This window comes from Prionailurus viverrinus, chromosome C2, assembly GCF_022837055.1.
Source record: "Prionailurus viverrinus isolate Anna chromosome C2, UM_Priviv_1.0, whole genome shotgun sequence".
Lineage (NCBI taxonomy): Eukaryota > Metazoa > Chordata > Mammalia > Carnivora > Felidae > Prionailurus > Prionailurus viverrinus.
Window position 1 is genome coordinate 1,990,261 of NC_062569.1, and position 19,901 is coordinate 2,010,161.

A 19,901-nucleotide genomic window follows, 5' to 3' on the forward strand; every position below is an offset into this window, starting at 1 on the left:
CTCTCTGCCCCTTCCCTGCTCACGCTCTGTCTCTCTCTCTCTCTCAAAAATAACATAAACGTTAAAAAAATTAAAAAAAAAATTGGGGCGCCTGGGTGGCTCAGTCAGTAAAGCGTCCAACTTCTGCTCAGGTCATGATCTCACAGCTTGTGAGTTCAAGCCCCGCGTCGGGCTCTGTGCTGACTGCTCAGAGCCTGGAACCTGCTTCGGATTCTGTGTCTCCTCCTCTCTCTGCCCCTCCCCTGCTCATGCTCATGCTCTGTCTCTCAATAATAAATAAACGTTAAAAAAATTTTTTTTAATTAAAAAAAAAAAGAGTCGTACACTTAACCAACTGAGCCACCCAAGCACCCCCATGTTCGTTCTAAGAGCTCACGGTGCTTGATCAAGACCTCCCAGGTTCATATGAAAGATATATCATTCCTTTGTTACCACTTTCTTAACTTTAAAAGAGTCTGAAATGCCAGAGAATAGCCTCTCCTATCCAAACAAGTATTTTATTGAAATATTATCGCTGTAGTTTTCATATGATTCTGTCATGACTTAATTTTCCTTTTTATTGAGTGAAATGAGTTTATGACGACAGTGCCGCACAATACCCAGCGACTAACGGAACACCTTCTGAAGCCCCTGGAATGTGATCTTCACCACAAAGAAGCGCTGTCTGCACTGTTTCTCCTTCAACACAAAGTTTAACATCCTGAGGTGAGTAATATGTGATATTTACAGAGTAAGTCTGTGGGGAACTCCGACATGTAAACAAAACTCACGCCCATTCCCTAAATGTTAACATGAGATCTAGCACAACCAGGGAATGGAGTCATCTGGTCTGTCACTTACTGTATGTCAGCATTTCCCCAAATTTTGTCAATGGAATACGGAATTAATACGCAATATTAAAAGAGTTCCATGGTCAGTCACTTTGAAATGTCAGAACTATCCATCTGGGAGTATCATCATGTGTATTAAGGCTCTGAGAAGTCATGCGTAAAGAAATTGGTTTTGTTAACCCGGTATTTCCCTACTTATTTGATCACACAGTTGTGGGTTTTTTTTTGTTTTGCGGAACATCAGCGGCACTTGGGAAATGCCACTCAAGGATTACCATGTATACATGTATTAATTACTTGTAAACAATTAAAATATAACATCCAAAACTAAAAGGAGATTTCTTTGATGATGGCAGAGCACTAAAGGAAACTGCAGTGCCTCGGGGTCAACAAATGTTGGTTGATGGCTTTATGTGGTAAAGCAAAAACCATTTACTGTATATTGTGATGCCAGAAAAACAGCACAAAAACCATATTTTATAGTACTGTCACTTAGCATATAATTTTCATCAAGTGGATAAAAATATAGCAATATTTGGACTGACAAAATTCTAAGCACTCAGAATTTTGACCATACTTATTTTAAAATTGATTAGAAAACATCCAAATGCCTGTGACTTCAGGAGCTCATAACCTTAACAATCATCTCTCCTCACGTAATTGACTACATTGAGAACATCTACTGATACCAAAACAGTGGCACCTACTGAAGATTATTACAATACTTACCACATTACAAAAAGAATCCAGACCAATGCTATGTACATACTTAGTACATTCTGGATTAGACCAAGTAAAATTTAACAACAAGCTGAACAGCATTCTATAAAACAAAAACAAAAAGTCAGTTAGGCTAATTCTGTCTGTTTTTCTATGCTATGGACTCATAGTGAGAAAGAAGATTGTCTTGGAACTTGATGACTGAATCAAATCTGAATTCTTTAAAGTTTATCTACATTTACCTTAAGAGAAGTTCTTTGGGTAACTTTTTGTTAATAAGGCCTTCATCGTTATTTGAGAAAACCTAAAAGAAAAAGAAAAAAACACAGACATTGTTAAAGTGTTCCTCAACTAAAAAAAAAAAAAACAACAGCAAAAAAAAACCAGTTCACATGTTTTTTAGATCATAACAGTCCCAATTACTGTCCTACAGATATGATGACACTAATTTCATGAAGTCACCACACTTTAATATTAATGGATATAAAAGAGTTTACACCCTATCACCATTTCATAAAAATGCAAGGCAGCAATTTCTATCCTACGTTGTATTAGAAGTTCTAGCCAAGGCTCTTAGGTAAGAAAAATAAATAAAAGACACCCTGATTGGAAAGGAAGAAGTAAATAGCTTCTATTCACAGATGACTTGATCCCATATATAGAAAAGTCTAACAAATTCACAAAAAAAACATTAGAAACAATCAAGGAGTTTAGCACGGTTACAGAATATACAAATATGTAGTATTTTTATATAAAAATAAATTGTAGGGGTGCCTGGGTGGCACAGTCGGTTAAGTGTCTGACCTCTGCTCAGGTCATGATCTTGGCGGTTCATGAGTTCAAGCCCTGCATCCGGCTCTGTGCTGACAGTTCAGAGACTGGAGCCTACTTCGGATTCTGTTATCTCCCTCTCTCTCTGCCTCTTCCCCGCTTGTTCTCTCTCTCTCTCTCTCTCTCTCTCTCAAAAAAAAAAAAAAACCCACAAAAAAATGAAAAAAACCCACACATTAAAAAATAAAAATAAATTGTATTAGCAATGAACCTGAAAATGAAATTAAACATTCTTTTAGTTTTATTTTAAAGAGAAAGAGAATGCGAGTGGAAGAGAGGGACAAGAGGGAGAGAGAGAGAAAATCTCAAGCAGGCTCCACACTCAGTGCAGAGCCCTACTTGGGGCTTGCTCCCCCCAACCCTGGGATCACGACCTGAACTGAAATCAAGAATCAGACGCTCAACTGAATGAACCACCCAGGTGCCCTCCTGAAAATGAAATTAAAACAATCTCATTTACAGCAGCATCAAAAGAGTAAAATATTTAGGAATAAATTTAACTAAATAAATGCAAGACATCTATTGAAAATTCACACAAAAACCGCTGTTCAGAGAAATGAAAGACAACAAACAAAACACATCTCACATTCACAAATTGGAAGATTTGAGAGTGTTAAGTTAGCAACATTTCTCAAATTAATCCACAGATTTAATGAAATCTATATCAAAATTCCAGCTGTCTTTTTTTTTTTTTTTAATTAAAGAGTTGATCCTAAGATTCATATGGAAATGCAAGGGTCGCAAAAGATACAAAATAATCTTGAAAAGGGAAGCAAAGTTGGAGGACTCACACTTCCTGATTTCAAAACTTATGATAAAGCTATAGTAATTGAAATATCATGGTATTGGCCTAGGATAGAAATATAGATCAATGGAATGGAATTAATAGTCAAGAAAGAAACCCTTATATTTATGGGCAATTGATTTTGGACAGGGCATTAGGATAATTCGATGGGGGAAAAACAGTATTTCAACAAATGGTGTCAGGACAACTGGTGTCTACATGCAATAAAAATATAATGTCTACCTCATATTATATTAAAAAATTAACTTGATATAGATCAAAGAGCTAAAAAAATATATAAGAGCTAAAACTATACCCCTTAAAAGAAAACATAAGCATAAATCTTGGTGACCTGTATGCATGTAATGGTTTTGTAGATATGACACCAAAAGTACATGCAATCAAAGAAAAAATAGATAAATTTGACTTCATCAAAATTAAAAAACCTTTGTGCTTCATAGGGCATCACTGAGAAGGTGAAAAGACAATGCGTAAAATAGGAAAAAAAATGTTTGCAAATCACATATCTGATAAGAGAATTACATCTAGAATATACAAAGAACTCTCACAATTGAACAAAAAGAAAAATAAACCAGTTAAAAATGGCCATGATGGGCACCTGGGTGGCTTAGTCAGTTAAGCATCTGACTCTTGAATCTCAGCTCAAGTCATGATCTCATCCTGAGCATAGAGCCTGCTTAAGAGTCTCTCTCTCCCTCTCCTTCTCCCTTCCCCCACTTACATGTGCATTCGCACTCTCTCTCAAAAAAAAAAAAATGGGCATGAGATCTGAATAGACATTTCTGCAAAGAAGATCTGCAAATGCCAATAAGCACATAAAAATAAGTTAAGCATAATTAGTCACTAGGGAAGGGCAAATGAAAACCACAAGGAGATACTTCATAGCCACAAGGATGGCTAAAACAAAACAATAATGGCAAGAATGTAGAGAAACTGGAACATAAAATGGTGCAACCACTTTGGAAAACAGTCTAGCAGTTCTTCAAAGGTTAAACATAGAGCTACCGTGTAAATCAGCAATTCCAATCACAGGTACCTACCTAACAGAAACAAAAACACGTTTCCGCACAAAAACTGGTACATGAATGTTCACAGCAGCACTACTCATAGTAAGTAAAAAAACAAAAAAGTGAACACAATCCAAATGTTAACAGCTAATAAATGGATAAACAAAATGTGGTATATTCACACAATGGAAAATTATTCAGCAATAAAAGGAACAGAGTACTGATATACTACAACAGGAACGATCCTTGAAAATACTGTGCTATGTGAAAAACGACATACACAAAAGGCCACACCTTGTAGATTTCATTTACATTAAACATCCAGAAAAGGCATATCCATGGAGAAAGAACATAGATTAGTGGTCAAATAAGACTAGCGTGACCGTTGATGGGTATGGAGTTTCTTTTTAGAGTTACAAAAACGTTCTTGAATTAGACAGTTGTGACAAAGACACAACTTGGTGAATATACTAAAACACACGGGACTGTACACTTTAAATGGGTGAAATTCACAGCACGTGTATAATATCTCTATTTTTTAAAATGTTTTTTAATGTTTTTATTTAATTTTGAGACAGAGAGAGACAGAGCATGAACGGGGGAGGGGCAGAGAGGGAGACACAGAATCCGAAGCGGGCTCCAGGGTCCGAGCTGTCAGCACAGAGCCCGACGCGGGGCTCGAACACACAGACTGCGAGATCATGACCTGAGCCAAAGTCGGACGCTCAACCGACTGAGCCACCCAGGTGCACCTATAATATCTCAATTTAAAAGATGGATTTAAAAACCCACTTTTTTTTTTAGAAGCTGTTTATGTGACTTGTCATGCATTTCTGCCCAGAGCCATGATATGCCATCATGGGGGCTTGGTGGGCTTGGACTCTATATTTTTCTAGGGGTCAGAATTGGCCCCTCTGTTCCTGATGCCACGAGGGATTAATATGCCTCACGTTCCTTCTTGAGCCAGACCAAGCTGGCCCCCTGGGATGGACCAGGGAGGGAAGAGGAATATGCAAACGCCCTTAAGATTGCGAGATACTATAAAAGAAACAGAGAAAAAATAGCTCGCTCAGGACTGCACATAAGCAAACATAATAACTAGCCACAAATCACACGCGGATAGTATATCGACTGCCCTGGCAGGAATAGCTAGTTGGAAGTCTCACCTCAGGGGAGGACACTCTTCCCAGGACACGCAATCGGGACCCCAGCCGGGCTGTTTACCATGGGGCTTCCCCAGCCAGAAGGGTGCATATTGTATGTATCCAATTTGATGTAGTAAACTTTCTTTGTTCTTCTCTATACTTCTCTATATGTGTTCACTACAGTTGTTTAGCTCTTTATATTCCCTTTCCCTTATAATTAATAAAGTCTTCCTCCATGAAACTCAAAGCGAGGCTATCATGAATTCTCATGGTTTAGAACACCCACATGTGTCCTAATCCATCAAGGCAAACTGCAGAAGTAGAAAGTGCTGTAAATAGTATCCTACATTCATTTGCAACGCACGTTGAACGATCAGTCTTAGCGATGTGTATGTGCGTACAGGAGTGCTGACTACAGACTCCGCCACTGGCCCCCGTCTTGTTCTCCCCCCGGTACAGAGACGGCGCCGCTTCAGATAACTAGTGGAGATGACTGGTGTGCAGAAGGTAACTAGCACTCACTTTCCATAACTACCCTGTGACCACACCGCCATGCCCCTTGTTCGATAAGGGCTGAGGTCCGAGCCGGGTGGAGAATGGCGGTGCAGCGCCCTGGATCCTCCCTCCACCTGCTGGCCCGATACCCTGTCAATAAGGGACCCTGAACAAACTCTGTGTAAGTGGCATGGAGTGGTTTGCTTTGATTTTCACGTTAAAGTGACTTCTCAGTCTGGAGAATCTTCTCAATCTGACCCGCCTCCACCTCTGACAGTGAGATACTAACATTTATTAAGTTCCTGTTGTATTCCAAGCCCCATTAAGCACTGTGTTAACCAGATAATTTACTTTTTTACTAGTTCCTTGAAATGTAAAGTTAGGTTATTGATATGAAATCTTTCCTGGTTTTTTTTTTTATGTTTATTTATTTGAGAGAGAGAGAGACACCTTGATCAGGGGTATGTGAGCAGGGGAGGGACAGAGAGAGAGAAGGGGAGAGAACCCCAAGCAGGCTACGTGCTGTCAGTTCAGAGTCCGATGCAGGGCTCAATCCCACACACTGTGAGATCATGACCTGAGCTGAAATCAAGAGCTGGATGCTTAACCAACTGAGCCACCCAGGTGCCCCCTTTCTTTTTAATGTAGGCATTTACAACTCTAAATTTCCCTGTGATCACTGCTTTAACTGCAGCTCTAAGTTTGATATGTTGTTTTCATTTCCATTCACCCCAAATTATTTTCTAAAATCCTTTCTATTTCTTCACGCATTTGTTGTATAAGAGTGTGCTGTTCAATTCCAACATATCTGAATTTTTCACTTTTCCTTCTTTTTTATTTTTTATCTCTGGCTTCATTCTATTGTGGTCAGAGTTCTCTGATGTCAATCTTTTGAAACTATATTTGTGGCCTAACATAAGATCTACCCTGGAGAACAGGATAGGTTCTATAGGAATAGGAACAGGTTCCAGGGTGCCTAGGTGGCTCAGTTGGTTAAGTGCCCACCTTCAGCTCAGGTCACGATCTCACGGTTCGTGGGTTTGAGCCCCACATCAGGCTCTGTGCTGAGAGCTCGGAGCCTGGAGCCTGCTTCACATTCTGTGTCTCTTTCTCTGCCCCTCCCCCATTCACACTCTGTCTCTCTCTCAAAAGTAAACAAACATTAAAAAAAAAAAAGGAAAAGTTCCTTGTGCACTTGAGAAGAATACGTATTCTGCTGTTGTTGGGTGGAACGTTCTATATATCTCCAGTAAGTCTATTTGGTTTATAGCGTGTTCAAGTCTTCTATCTACTTACTGATCTGCCATCTAACTGCCCTGTCACTGAAAGTGTGGTATTGACATGTCCAAGTGGTGTTGAGGATGGTGGTGAATGACACCATGACAATCTTCACGTACCTCAATAGCTGATAGAAGGATGGGCTTATTTTCTGTTATTACAAAGACGAGTAAATCAAAGTTACAAGATTTCAACTCAGCATAGGAAAGAACTGTCTAGCAATTAGAATAGCCCATACTAGAATGTTTTACTCTTTCAAGCAGTGATGCTCTATCCACAGTGCTCCCGTGGATCACAGAACCAGGAATGCTGAAGAAAAAAGTCCCTCTTTCAGTGGGAGGTTTGAATAGAACATCTCTAAGAACCAAGTTTAATTTACAGAATCTATCATCCAGGTTCTGCCACATACTCCTTTGTTACCTTGGGTATGTCATTTTTCTATGCCATGATTTCCTCTTTTTAAAATGGGGAATGGAACCTGCCACAAGGGATGCTGTGAGTTAAATGAATTCATATACACAAAATGGCTAGAACAGTCTAGGCAAATAGAGAGTGCTCAACAAATAATAGTTATGATGATGACTGTGAAATCTCCAACTATTATTGTAGAACTGTCTACTTCTTCCTTTAATTCTGTCAGTTTGCCGCACATACTTTGGGGCTCTGTTGTTTGGTGCATATATGCTTATAATTATTATAACTTCTTGAGGAATTATCAAAATATAATGATCACTTTTATACTTAATACTTTTACATTTAAAGTGATTACTATTAAGGAAGGACTTACTTTTACCATTTTGCTATTTCTATATTCTGAAGTAAATCATTAGATAAATGTGAATTATGTCAAGATGACTGGTAGTGATGTTCAAATCTTTTATATCCTTACTGAGTTTTCTTGATCCTCAACTTCTATCAATTAGTAAGAGAGAGGTGTTATTTAAAACTATGATTGTAGATTTGTTTCTTTCCACCTTGGATTCTGCTGAGTTTTGCTTCATATATTCTGAAGCTTTGTTAGGTGCATATACATTTAAGATTATTATGTATTTTTAATGAATTAACCCTTAAGCATTATGAAATGTCCTTTCTTTCTAGAAATTATCCTTGCCCCCAAATCTACTTTGACTGATATTAATACCGCAACACCAGATTTCTTCTGATTTTTGCATCTTTTTCATCCTTTTATACTTGCAATCTGTGGCTTTATGTGTGTGTGTGTGTGTGTGTGTGTGTATTTTCCAACTTAGAGTCCATTTTGTTTTTTATTTTTAAAAACTTTTTTGAGTATAACTAACATACAATGTGACATTAGTTTTAGGTATACAACAAAGTGATTCAACTTCTCTATATGCTATGCTTGCTCACCACAACTGCAGCTACCATCTGTCACCATACAATGCCATTACAACATGACGTATATTACAAGACTATGACTATATTCCCTATGCTGTGTTGTTGTGGCCATTTTAGTATATAACATTCCTGAATATACAATAAAATCTTCTAGATTATTGCTATAGATTCAAAGTTTTATATTTGTTGTGAAAGACGTGTTATATAGATCTTTAAAGCAACCAAACAATATTTCTTAGTGTTCAATTAATCTACTTCTTTAATATTTTTCATGTTTTATTAAAAATTTATTTTAATTGGGGCGCCTGAGGGGCTTAGTCGGTTAAGCATCCAACTTCAGATCAGGTCATGATCTCGCGTTTCATGAATTCAAGCCCTGTGTCGGGCTCTGTGCTGACAGCTTGGAGCCTAGAGCCTGCTTTGGATTCTGTATCTCCCTCTCTCTCTGCCCCTCCCTTGCTCACACTCTGTCTCTGTCTCTCAAAAACGAATAAACGTTAAAGAAAATTTTTAATGTTTTTTTAATTAAGTAAACTCTACACCCAACATGGGGCTCAAACTCACAACCCCAAGATCAAGAGCTACATGCTCTACCAACTGAGCCAGCCAAGTGCCCCTTTTATTATTTTTTAATTAAGATTTTAACTTAAATCCAATATAGTTAACACATGGTGTTGTATTAGTTTCAGGTATACAATATAGTGCTTCAACAATTCTATGTATCATTACTCAGTGCTCATCAAAAGTGTACTTTTAATACCCTTCACCTATTTTACCCATCCCCCTTACTTCCCCTCTGATATTAATGAGTACCCTCAATTAAAGTTATTTTTTTTCAACATGGACATTTCTTACTTGATGCATATATACAATATATAATTATATATTATATATTATATATGTATAATATATAAGTATATTATATATATAATATATGTATATATAATATATTATATAATATATGTGTATAATTATATGTATATGTATAATACATATTATATATTATATATTATATATATTGTATATATGTATATATAAAACATTCCATCCTTAAAAAAAAGAGAGAATACAACACATTTTCAAGTACACACAAAAAAATCACCTGGTTAAATCACATAAAAAGAGACATAACAAATATTACAAATTCAAGATGACTGAAATCATACCAAGTATATTCTCTTCCACAATGGTTCCTTGATCACTAAATTTTGCAAATTTAATTACCACAGGTCTGGTGTTGGCCTGCTTTTGTTGATTTTGTTGGGAGTCCTCTGGGCCTCTTGGATTTGGCTGTTTCCTCTCCCAGATCATGGAGGTTTTCTGCTATTATTTCTTGAAATAAATAATCTTCCCCCTTTTCTCTCTCTGGAACTCCTATATGTTATTACCTTTGATGAGTCACTGAGTCCCTATTCTCATGTTGCATAGCTCTTCTTTCTCTCTTTTGCTCAGCTTCACTATTTTCCATTATTTTGTCTTCTAGGTCACTAATTCGTTTCTCTGCTATTCATTGCATCAAGCCTGTTTCCAATTTCACTTATTGCATTCTTCATCTGTTTCTTATTTAACTCTTTTACCTCTGAGGAACTGGTCTCATGGACATCTTTTACTCTTTTCTCAAGCCCAGTGAGTATCCTTATGATCGATGCGCTAAATTCTCCATCAGGCATGTTATTTATATATGTTTCACTTAGTCTCTGGCCATGGCCTTATCTTATTCTTTCATTTGGGATAAATTCCTCCATCCTGGCATTTTGTAGAAATCTCTGCCTTCTTCTCTGTGTTAGAAGAGTCAGTTATATCTCCTGTTCCTGAAAGTAATGGTCTTATGAAGAAGAGGTCATACAGTGGCCAGGGCCTGGTGCTTCAGAGAGTGTCTCTGGTATATGCTGCGTGCATTCTGCTGTTGTGTTTTGGCTGCTCTATCCTTCAGGCTACTCACCTACAGAGGTTCTCCTTGCCTGCTGTGGGCAGTGTTGGGTCTCTGGCCTGAATGTGGCGAGTTTTAACTTAATGTGCTCTGGTCTGCTTGTTAAATGAGACCTGATGCTACTTCCACTAGAACTGAGGCCTTGAAGAACTCTCTGGTTGGAAGATATGATTTGTGCTGGTCTTCTAGGAGAGGGGCCCACCACACTGGGACTGAAGCCAGCCAGACTAAGAAGGGCAGTCCTACCACAGCGCTGGAGGAGCTGGGGCTTGGTGTAAGCAAGTTAGCCAGCCAGTGTCAGCACTGCACTGCCTCCTACCAGTGGCTCTGTGTTTATGCTCTGTTTATGAGGGGTGGGGGAGGTAAATGGCACCAGCCAGCTCCCCTGTCCCTGGAGAGGCATCTCTGTGTACGTTATGTCCCAGAGACACTCTCCGAGACAAGTGAATAATCTCCCCACTGTGTGACCTAAGTGTTCTTCAGACTGCTCTTTCCCCACTGTCTGCCCCCAGATGTTTGCTTGCCTTCTCTCCAGGAGCAGGGCAGTGCCCTCCTGGCTCTATCCCAGCCAAGCCCACTGAACTTTAAAACTCCAGACTTTAAGCCCTACTGGTTGCAATAATTCACTCAATTCCACCCCTCTCATTTTCCAAACCAATGGCTTTGGGGAACTGTTCTCCATGTGTTCTCTTCTCTCTCTTGTCCTTGTCCATGACCACTGCTCCCTCTCCTCTAAAGCACTGGTGATCCATTTCACCCTTAAACCACGTCTCTGCACTGCCTACCTTCTTCAAAGTGGTCTCTTCTCTCCCTTTAGTTGTAGAGTTTGTTCTATCAGTCTTCAGGCCAATTTCTGGCAGTATTTAGGATGATTTTATAATTATCTAGTTGCGTTCATGGGATGAGAAAAGCCTAGGGTCCTCCTCCTCCACCACCATCTTTGATCCTCCTCAGTAATATTTTTGTGAAGAGTCACAGTACTCCATTAAAAACAGAAACTCTTATCTTTTAAACAGATATGAGCTTCAGGTGTAAGACAGTGATTTGAGAATTACATGTATTACAAAAGCTCACCACAATAAGTGTGGTTTATCACTTACTGTAATTATACACACACACACACACACACACACACACACACACACATTGTTTTGCTTTTTTAATTCCAGCATAGTTTATTGTATTATATTAATTCTATGTGTACAATTTAGTGATTCAACAATTCTATACATTACTCAGTGCTCATCATGATAAGTGTACTCTTTAATCCCCATTACCTATTTCACCCATCCCCCTATGTTCCCTCTAGTAACTATCAATTTGTTCTCTATAGCTAAGAGTCTGTTTCTTGGTTTGTCTCCTTCTTTTTTCCTTTGTCCATCTGTTTTGTTTCTTAAATTCTACATATGACTGAAATCATATGGTGTTTGTCTTTCTCTGACTTATTTTGCTTAGTATTATACTCTCTAGCTCCAGCCATGTTGTTGCAAATGGCAAGACTTCATTCTTTTTAATGGCTGAATGATATTCCATTATGTGATATATCTATATTTGTATCTCATACCATTTTTATCCATTAATCCATTGATGAACACTTGGTGTGCCTTTATATTTAAAGTGTTTCTTACAGGCGTGCCTGGGTGGCTCAGTCGGTTGAGCATCCGACTCTTGATTTTGGCTCAGGTCATGATCTCATGGCCATGAGACTGAGCTCCATGTCGGGCTCTGCACTGTCAGCCTGGAGACTTCTTGGTATTCTCTCTGTCCTCCTCTCTGCCCTGCCCCTGCTCATGCTCACTCATTCAAAATTAATAAACTTAAAAAAATTAAGTGCCTCTTATATGCAGCACATAGTTGAGCCGTGCCATTTTATCCAGTTTGACAATTGCTAACTTTTAACTGGAGTATATGGCTTACTTGTATTTAATGTACTTTTTGATTTGATTCATTTTGTCCACTATCTTGATATTTATCTTCCATTTGTCTTGTACTTTGTTCCTGCTTTCATGACTAATTTTTGATAAAGCAATATCATTCAATTTCCTTTAGTGTGTGGATTCAGCTGTGGCTCACAGCTGCGTATCTTTTTTTAACGTTTGCTCTAGTGTTTATAAAGTGCATCTTTAACTTATCACAAACTTAATTTCCTCATATGTTTTGCATTTATAGTTATATATATTACTTCTTATACTAAGTACCCAATACATTGCTATTATGTTTGCTTTATGTGGGCATAATCTTTTGATCGTATGTTTTAATCATTTAATCTTACATTTACCTTCCTCGTGTAATTCCCTCCTTCCTTCAGATCTAAGCTTCTTTTATTATCACTTCCCTTCATCACTGAAATACTTCTTTTAATGTTTCTTATTATATAGGTCTGCTACAGACAAATTGCCTTTGGTTTTGTCTCCCAGAAAATACCTTTATTTTTATTGCATTTTAAAGACATTTTCCTAAATATGGAATTCCAAGTGAGCATGTGTGCCTTAAAAAAAAAAAATCACTTTAAAAAGTTATACCATTGTCCTCTGGTCTGCATTTTTTCTGAAAAGATGTCAGCTATCATTCATATTATTGCTTCCATTTATGTATTATTTCTTTTCTACCTTTATAAAAATCTCTGGTTTTTAACAACTTGACTATGACTTGCCTAAGTTTAGATTTCTTTGTATTTATCTTGCTTGGGGTTTGCTGACTGTGTCCGGTCTACTCTTACGGCCATCAAATGAATACTGTAACTGACACATTTTTCATTTTGGTTCTTTTTATAGTTTTCCATTTTCCTGCTAATATCTTCTGTTCATGTTCAACATCTGGACCTTCACTGGCTTTGTTTCTCTTATCTCTTCTCCTGATATTTTGTTTCTTTGCATGTCCATAATGTTATTTCATGTCAGATATTGTACGTAAAAAACAGTAATTTACAAAGTTAATGAAACTAAGAGCTGTGTCCTTGATTTAAAATATTTTTTAAATGTTTATTTATTTTTGAGAGAGAGAGACAGAGTGCAAGCAAGGGAGGGACAGAGAGAGAGGAAGACACAGAATCTGAAGCAGGCTCCAGGCTCTGAGCTGTCAGCACTGAGCCTGACGTGGGGCTCAAACCTACGAACCATGAGATCATGACCTGAGCTACGTTGGACACTTAACCAACTGAGCCACCCAGGTGCCCCAAGAGCTGTTTCTTTGAAAAGATAAGTTAACCTCTAACCAAGCTCATCATCAGGAAAAAAAAGAGATGCAAATATAATCACAAATGAAAGAGATGTTACAATAGATACCACAGAAATACAAAGAAATATGAGATTATTAACAACTATATGCCAACAAACTGGACAACGTAAAACGAATGATAAAATCCTAGAAATATGCAACCTACCAAGACTGAATCACAAAGATACAGAAAATCTGAACAGACTCCCTACTAGTTAGGAGATTAAATCAGACAACTCCCAACAAACAAAAACTCCAGATCAGATGGCTTCATTGGTGGATTCTATCAAAACGGAAATAATTAATATCAATCCTTCTCAAGTTCTGCCAAAAAATAGAAAAGTGAACATTTCCAAGCTCACTTTACAAAGCCAGCATCACCCTGATACCAAAACCAGACAAGGATGCCACAAGAAAATTACAAGCCAATATCCCTGATGAACGTAAATGCAAAAATCCCCAACAAACTGCATTCACTAATACATGAAAAGGATCATACACCACAATCAAGTAGGATTTCAGGGATGCGACACCCACAAATCAATGTGAGAAGTCACATTAACAAAATGAACGATAATTATCATATGATCATCTAAAAAGGTACAGAAAAAGCACCTGAAAAAACTAACATCCATTTATGATAAAAGCTCTCAAAAGAGTGGGTACAGAAGAAATGTACCTCAACATAATAAAGGCCATGTATGACAAGCCCACAGCCAGTATCACTCTCAACGGTGAAAAACTGAAAGCTTTTCCTCTGAGAAACAAGACAGATGCCCACTCTCACCACTTTTATTCAACACAGTATTGGAAGTCCTAGCCAGAGTGATTAAGCAAGAAAAAGAAATAAAAAGAATCCAAACTGGAAAGGAAGAAGTAAAACTCACTATTTGCCGATGACATGATATATACAGAAGACCCTAAAGAGCTGACCAAAAACCTGTTAGAACTAATAAATTCAGTAAAGTTGCAGAATATAAAATCAACATATAGAAATCTGCTGTGTTTCTGTGTACTAATAATAAACAGTTAAGAGAAATTAAGAAAACAATCCCATTTGCAATTTCAAATGCTTGAGAAGATGGCAAAGTAGGAGGAACCCGAGCTGACCTCCTCCCACAACACACCAAGGCAACAACTACATGTAACTTAACTCACTCTGAAAGTGCAGCACTGATCTTCCACAGCTAAAGACATGAAGAGAAGGCCACAGAGCAGGGTGGGAGGGGCAAGGACACGGTCAGGAATCCAACTTCCAGCATGGTGACCCACAAACAGCAGGGATATCACAGGCATGGAGGAGCAAGGGGATCAAGCCCCACACTGGGCACTCCCAGCCCTGCGGATCTACGCCAGGAAGATAAGCCCCCACTGTCCGGCTTTGAACATCAGCAGGGCTTACCTCGGCGAGAGTCAGAAGGCTCCCGGAAACCAAGTCTGTGCTCTTCAAGAGCCTGCATGACGTAGCTCTCATTCCAAGACAGAGGAGCAGCAGTTTGAAGGCAGTGGGGCCTGGGTGACACATGAAGGAGATTCACAGACTAATTTTAGGATGTGAAGGAGCGGGATCTGTAAGGACATTCTATGGGAAGGGAAGTGCTGGTGGCTGTCATTTCTCTCGCCCTCGTCCAGTCGAGCTGCCTCATGCTGTGGGAACCAGTTCTGACACCCTCCATCTACATTCCTAGCACCACCTGCCCCCCCCCCCCCCCGGACTTCCCCTGTGGACCTGCCCTAGCAGATGCCCCTCCAAACCAGCCACCCCCCCCCACCACACACAGCAGGCGACCCCGGGCAGGATCAGCACTCCTCCAGAGTGACTCCCACCTTGGGGAAAAAGAGGGCGCCAGCCTGACCCACCAGCACAACGACAGCAGCTACAGCCGGGCCTCTCCACCAGCCCCGCTGGGGCAAGCCCTGTCCACCACGCCCCTGTAGCGGCCACAGACAGTCATTGCAGACAGCCCTGTCCACCAGCACGCCTGCAGCAGTGGCAGCCTGGCCACAACAGGAGTGTGCAGTCCACACAGAAGACACCCCCGGAGAGCCAGGAGAGACTGTGTGACTGGGCACCACAGGGCGCCTTCTACATAAGGCCACTTTCAACACCAGGAGACATAGCTGACCCATCTAATACATAGATACACTGACTCAGACAAAATGAGGAGGCAGAGGAATATGTTCCAAACAAAAGAACAAGATAAAACCCCAGAAGAATTGCCAAATGAATGAAAATACACAATTTACCTGATAAAGAGTTCAAAGTAATGGTCACTGGATTTGAGAGAAGAGTAGATGAACTCAGTCAGAATTTCAACAAAAAAAACCAGAAAACATAAAAAGAACTGGTCAGAACTGAAATATACAACAACTGAAATGAAAAATACAAGCAGATTAGAGGATACAGACTAGATCAGCAATCTAAAAGACAGGGCAATGGAAGGCAACCAAGCTGAACAGTAAAAACAAAAAAGAATTTTAAAAAATGAAGACAGTGTAAGCGACCTCTGGGACAAAGTGAGCTTTACTAGCATTCACATTTTAGAGGTTCCATTAGGAGAAAAGAGAGAAAAGAGAACAGAAAATTTATTTGAAGAAACAAGAGCTTAAAACTTTCCTAACCTATGGAAGGAAAAAGTTACCCAGGCTGAGGAACCACAGAGCACCAAAAAGACCAACCTGATAGCCACAATAAGACACATAATAATTAAAATGGCAAAAATTAAAGATAGTCGTCAAAGCAGCAAAGGGAAAGTAAACATTTAAGTTCAAGGGAAAGCTCAGAAAGCTATCAGCTGATTTTTCAGCAGAAACCTTGCAGGCCAGGAGTGGCATGATGTATTCAAAGTGCTGAAAGGAAAAAACCTACAACCAAGAATACTCTACCCAGCAAGGTTATCATTCAGAATTGGGGAGAGATAAGAAGTTTTCCAGAAAAACAAAAGTTAAAGTAATTTATCACCACTAATCCGACCTTACAAGAAATGCTAAAGGGGCTTCTTCCATCCAAGTACTAACCAGGCCCGACCCCGCTTAGCTTCCGAGATCAGACGAGATCAGGCGCGTTCAGGGTGGTATGGCCGTAGACTAAAGGGGCTTCTTTAAGTGGAAAAGAAAAAGCCATAACCAGAAGGAAGACAATCACGAAAGGAAAAAACTTCTGGTAAAAGCAAGCTTACAGTAAAGGTGGTAGGTCAATCACTTACAAAGCTAATATGAAGATTAAAAGACAGAAAGAGCAAAATCAATTATACGTACAAAAATTGGTCAAGGGATATACAAAATAAAAAGGTTAAAGTGTGACATCAACACATAAAACATGGAGGTAGGAAGGATATTGTAGTGCTTTCAGAATGTGTTCAAACTTAGCTAAAGACTGCTGTATATATGGGATACTATATATGAACCTCATGGTAAGTGCAAACCACGATACATGAAAAATAGAGGAAGGGTTCCAGGCATATGGGGAGTCATGATGGCAGAGAAGTAGGGGAACCAGGATTTTCCTCGTCCCTCAAACACAGCTGTATTGAGGTCAGATCACTTGGAACAGCCAGGAAATCCATGTGCACAGTGGCAGAAGGATCTCCACAGGTGGCAGGAGAGAGCTTGGCAGGATCGAGGTGCGTGCATGTGAAATTGGGGTAGATACAACAGCATAGGCATGGAGGGGAGGGGATCCTTTCTGTGGAGAGACAAAAGGAAGAAAAAGAGGGGCGGGGGGAGGCTGTGAAATTGTGGTATTGAGTTAGCACAAGGGGAAAACCTCTCTCCGGGTCACAGACTGGGGAACAAGAAATACAGAGAGTCAGTTCCTATTTTGCAAACAGCCTTAGGAGCTGAAACTCAGAGGTTTCGAAGTGTAAAGGGTCTCCAGAGTGAAGCCAGAACCATGTGCACTCCTGGGGAGGAGGGAGCCAACGGTGAGGACTGCAACAATCTCAGGGGCGCCCTGGGAGAGAACAGTCCCCTTCCTCAAATACTTTAGGAAGAGGGTTTATTGCCCCCCCCCCCCCCCAAAGGACAAAAGCCCCTGCAGGCGCCAGCCAGAGGCCCTTTGTCAGCAGGGCTGAGTGGTGCTACAGCAGAATGGGGTCTGTGTGGTGCAGGGTCCTTTAAGACAAGGGGTTTTGAGACCGAGCCGAGTGCCTAGGAGGCGGGGGAGACCGTGGAGCAGGACGAGCCGGGGGGTCCATGCTACTCTGTGAGGGCTGCCTGAGCAGCGGGGTCTGAGACACCCCACCGGGGAGGGAGAGATCGGGGTGTCGCCATTTTTCTCCCCATCACCAACACCGTGGGGCTTCAGGACGCAGGACAGCGCCTCCCCACCCCACCCCCTCCCGTGGGAGGCGGGACCCGCCTACACCAAGTCCCGCCCCTCCGGGCCAGTAACTGATGTACCGGAGTGCGACGGACCCGGACCAGCCAGACGGACCGCCTCTCCTCCAGACCAGCACGACCACGGCCACCAGTCCCAGCACCAACAGACAGATGTTTTTTGCTTTTGTCTTTTTCTTTTCTTTCCTTCTCTTTTTCTTCTACCCTTTTGTTTTTCTTTTGGAATTAGGCTTATAGTTTCTGACTTATACATATACATAAATTGTTTGATCAGGCATTTTTACTCTGTTCTTTTTACACCTTTTCTATCTCTTATTCCTCTTTATTTTCCTTTCCCCTTCTCTGGATTTAGCCTTTTGGTTTTTTTGTTTTGTTTTGTTTTGTTTGTTTGTTTTTATCTGTCTGGTTCTTCTTTTCTGCCCTTTCATTTTTGTCTTTTTATGGGATCAGGCTTCCCCCCTCCCGTTCTTCCTTTTTTCCAGGGTTACTTCAACAAACAAATCAAAGCACACCTGGGTGAAGGTCCAAACGCTCCACCACTACATGCAAGGAGGAGCTCTGCAGAGCACTGACCAGTGAGACAGAGCAGCCAAAATGCAACAACAGGACGCATACAGGATGCACCAAAAACACTTCCTGAAGTGCCAGGCCCTGGAGTGTACCCCTTTTGATACAGTAGCACTCGCAGGTGCAGCTATTAAAACATACAAAAGACAGAAACGGCCAAAATGACAAAAGAGAAGAATTCTCCTCAAAAGAAAATTCAGGAAGATATCACAGAGAATTGCTCAAAACATATAAACAATATATCTGAACAAGAATTTAGAGTAACAGCCATTAGACTAATAGCTGGGCTTGAAAAAAGCATAGAAGACAGCAGAGAATCTCTTGCTGCAGAGATCAAAGACCTAAGAACTAGTTTTTATTTATTTATTCTTATTTATTGCAATAAATAAGAAATGCTATAAATGGGGGCGTCTGGATGGCTGAGTCGGTTAAGCATCTGACTTCAGCTCAGGTCATGATCTCACAGTGCATGAGTTTGAGACCCACATCAGGCTCTGTGCTGACAGTTGCAGAACCTGCTTGGGATTCTCTCTCTCCCTCTCACTCTGCCCCTCCCCCTTCTCGAAAATAAACAAACATTTAAAGAAATGCTATAAATGAGAATCAAAATAAACTAGATACAGTGACAGCAAGGATGGAAGAAGCAGAGGAAAGAATAGATGGAATAAAAGATAAATTATGGAAAATGATGAAGCTGAAAAAAAGAGGGAAAGGAAATTACTAGATCACAAGGGGAGAATTAGAGAGCTCAGTGATTCCAAGAAACGAAACAAAATAAACAAAAACAGGTCAACACCACGAAATGGCAAAATACAAAGATAAAGAGAGAACTCTGAAAGCAGCTCGGGACAAACGGGCCTTAACCTACAAGGGGAGACACATAACGGTAGTAGCAGACCTGTCCACTGAAACTTGGCAGGCCAGAAGGGAGTAGCAGGAAATATTCAATGGCTGAATATGCAGCCAAGAATCCTTTATCCAGCAAGGCTGTCATTCAGAATAGAAGAGAGAAAGGCTTTTCCAGACAAACAAAAGCTGAAGGAGTTCATCAACACTAAACCAGCCCTGCAGGAGATCCTAAGGGAGACTCTGTGAGTAGAAAGCAACAAAGACTACAAAGGATCAGAGACATCACCACAAACATGAAATCTACAGATAACATAATGGCACTAAATCCATATCTTTCAATAATCACTCTGAATGCAAATGGACTAAATGACCCAACCAAAAGACATACAGTATCAGAATGGATACAAAAACAAGATCCATGGATATGCTGCCCACAAAACACTCATTTTAGACCTGAGGACACATGCAGATTGAAAGTGAGGGGATGGAGAACCATCTATCATGCTAATGGATGTCAAAAGAAAGCCAGAGTAG

General features: G+C 40.1%; 1 protein-coding gene across 10 annotated transcripts in view; it reads right to left on the minus strand.

The window, feature by feature from the left end:
• The window catches only part of FBXL2 (F-box and leucine rich repeat protein 2), a 131,363-nt gene that overhangs the window by 96,181 nt on the left and 15,281 nt on the right, over positions 1-19,901 (minus strand). For 9 of the 10 annotated variants that reach the window (XR_007155729.1, XR_007155730.1, XR_007155733.1 and 6 more), the window contains exons 1-2: positions 15,016-15,116; positions 1,793-1,854 (exon numbers count right to left, since the gene is read on the minus strand). Coding sequence is in view for 5 of the 10 variants with exons in the window: in XM_047875672.1 (XP_047731628.1) it covers positions 1,793-1,854; positions 15,016-15,087 (134 nt within the window). In the remaining 5 variants the exon portion in view is untranslated. Of the gene's footprint in view, positions 1-1,792; positions 1,855-15,015; positions 15,117-19,901 lie in introns of those variants that run through there. The other variant, XM_047875673.1, reaches the window with a different exon arrangement.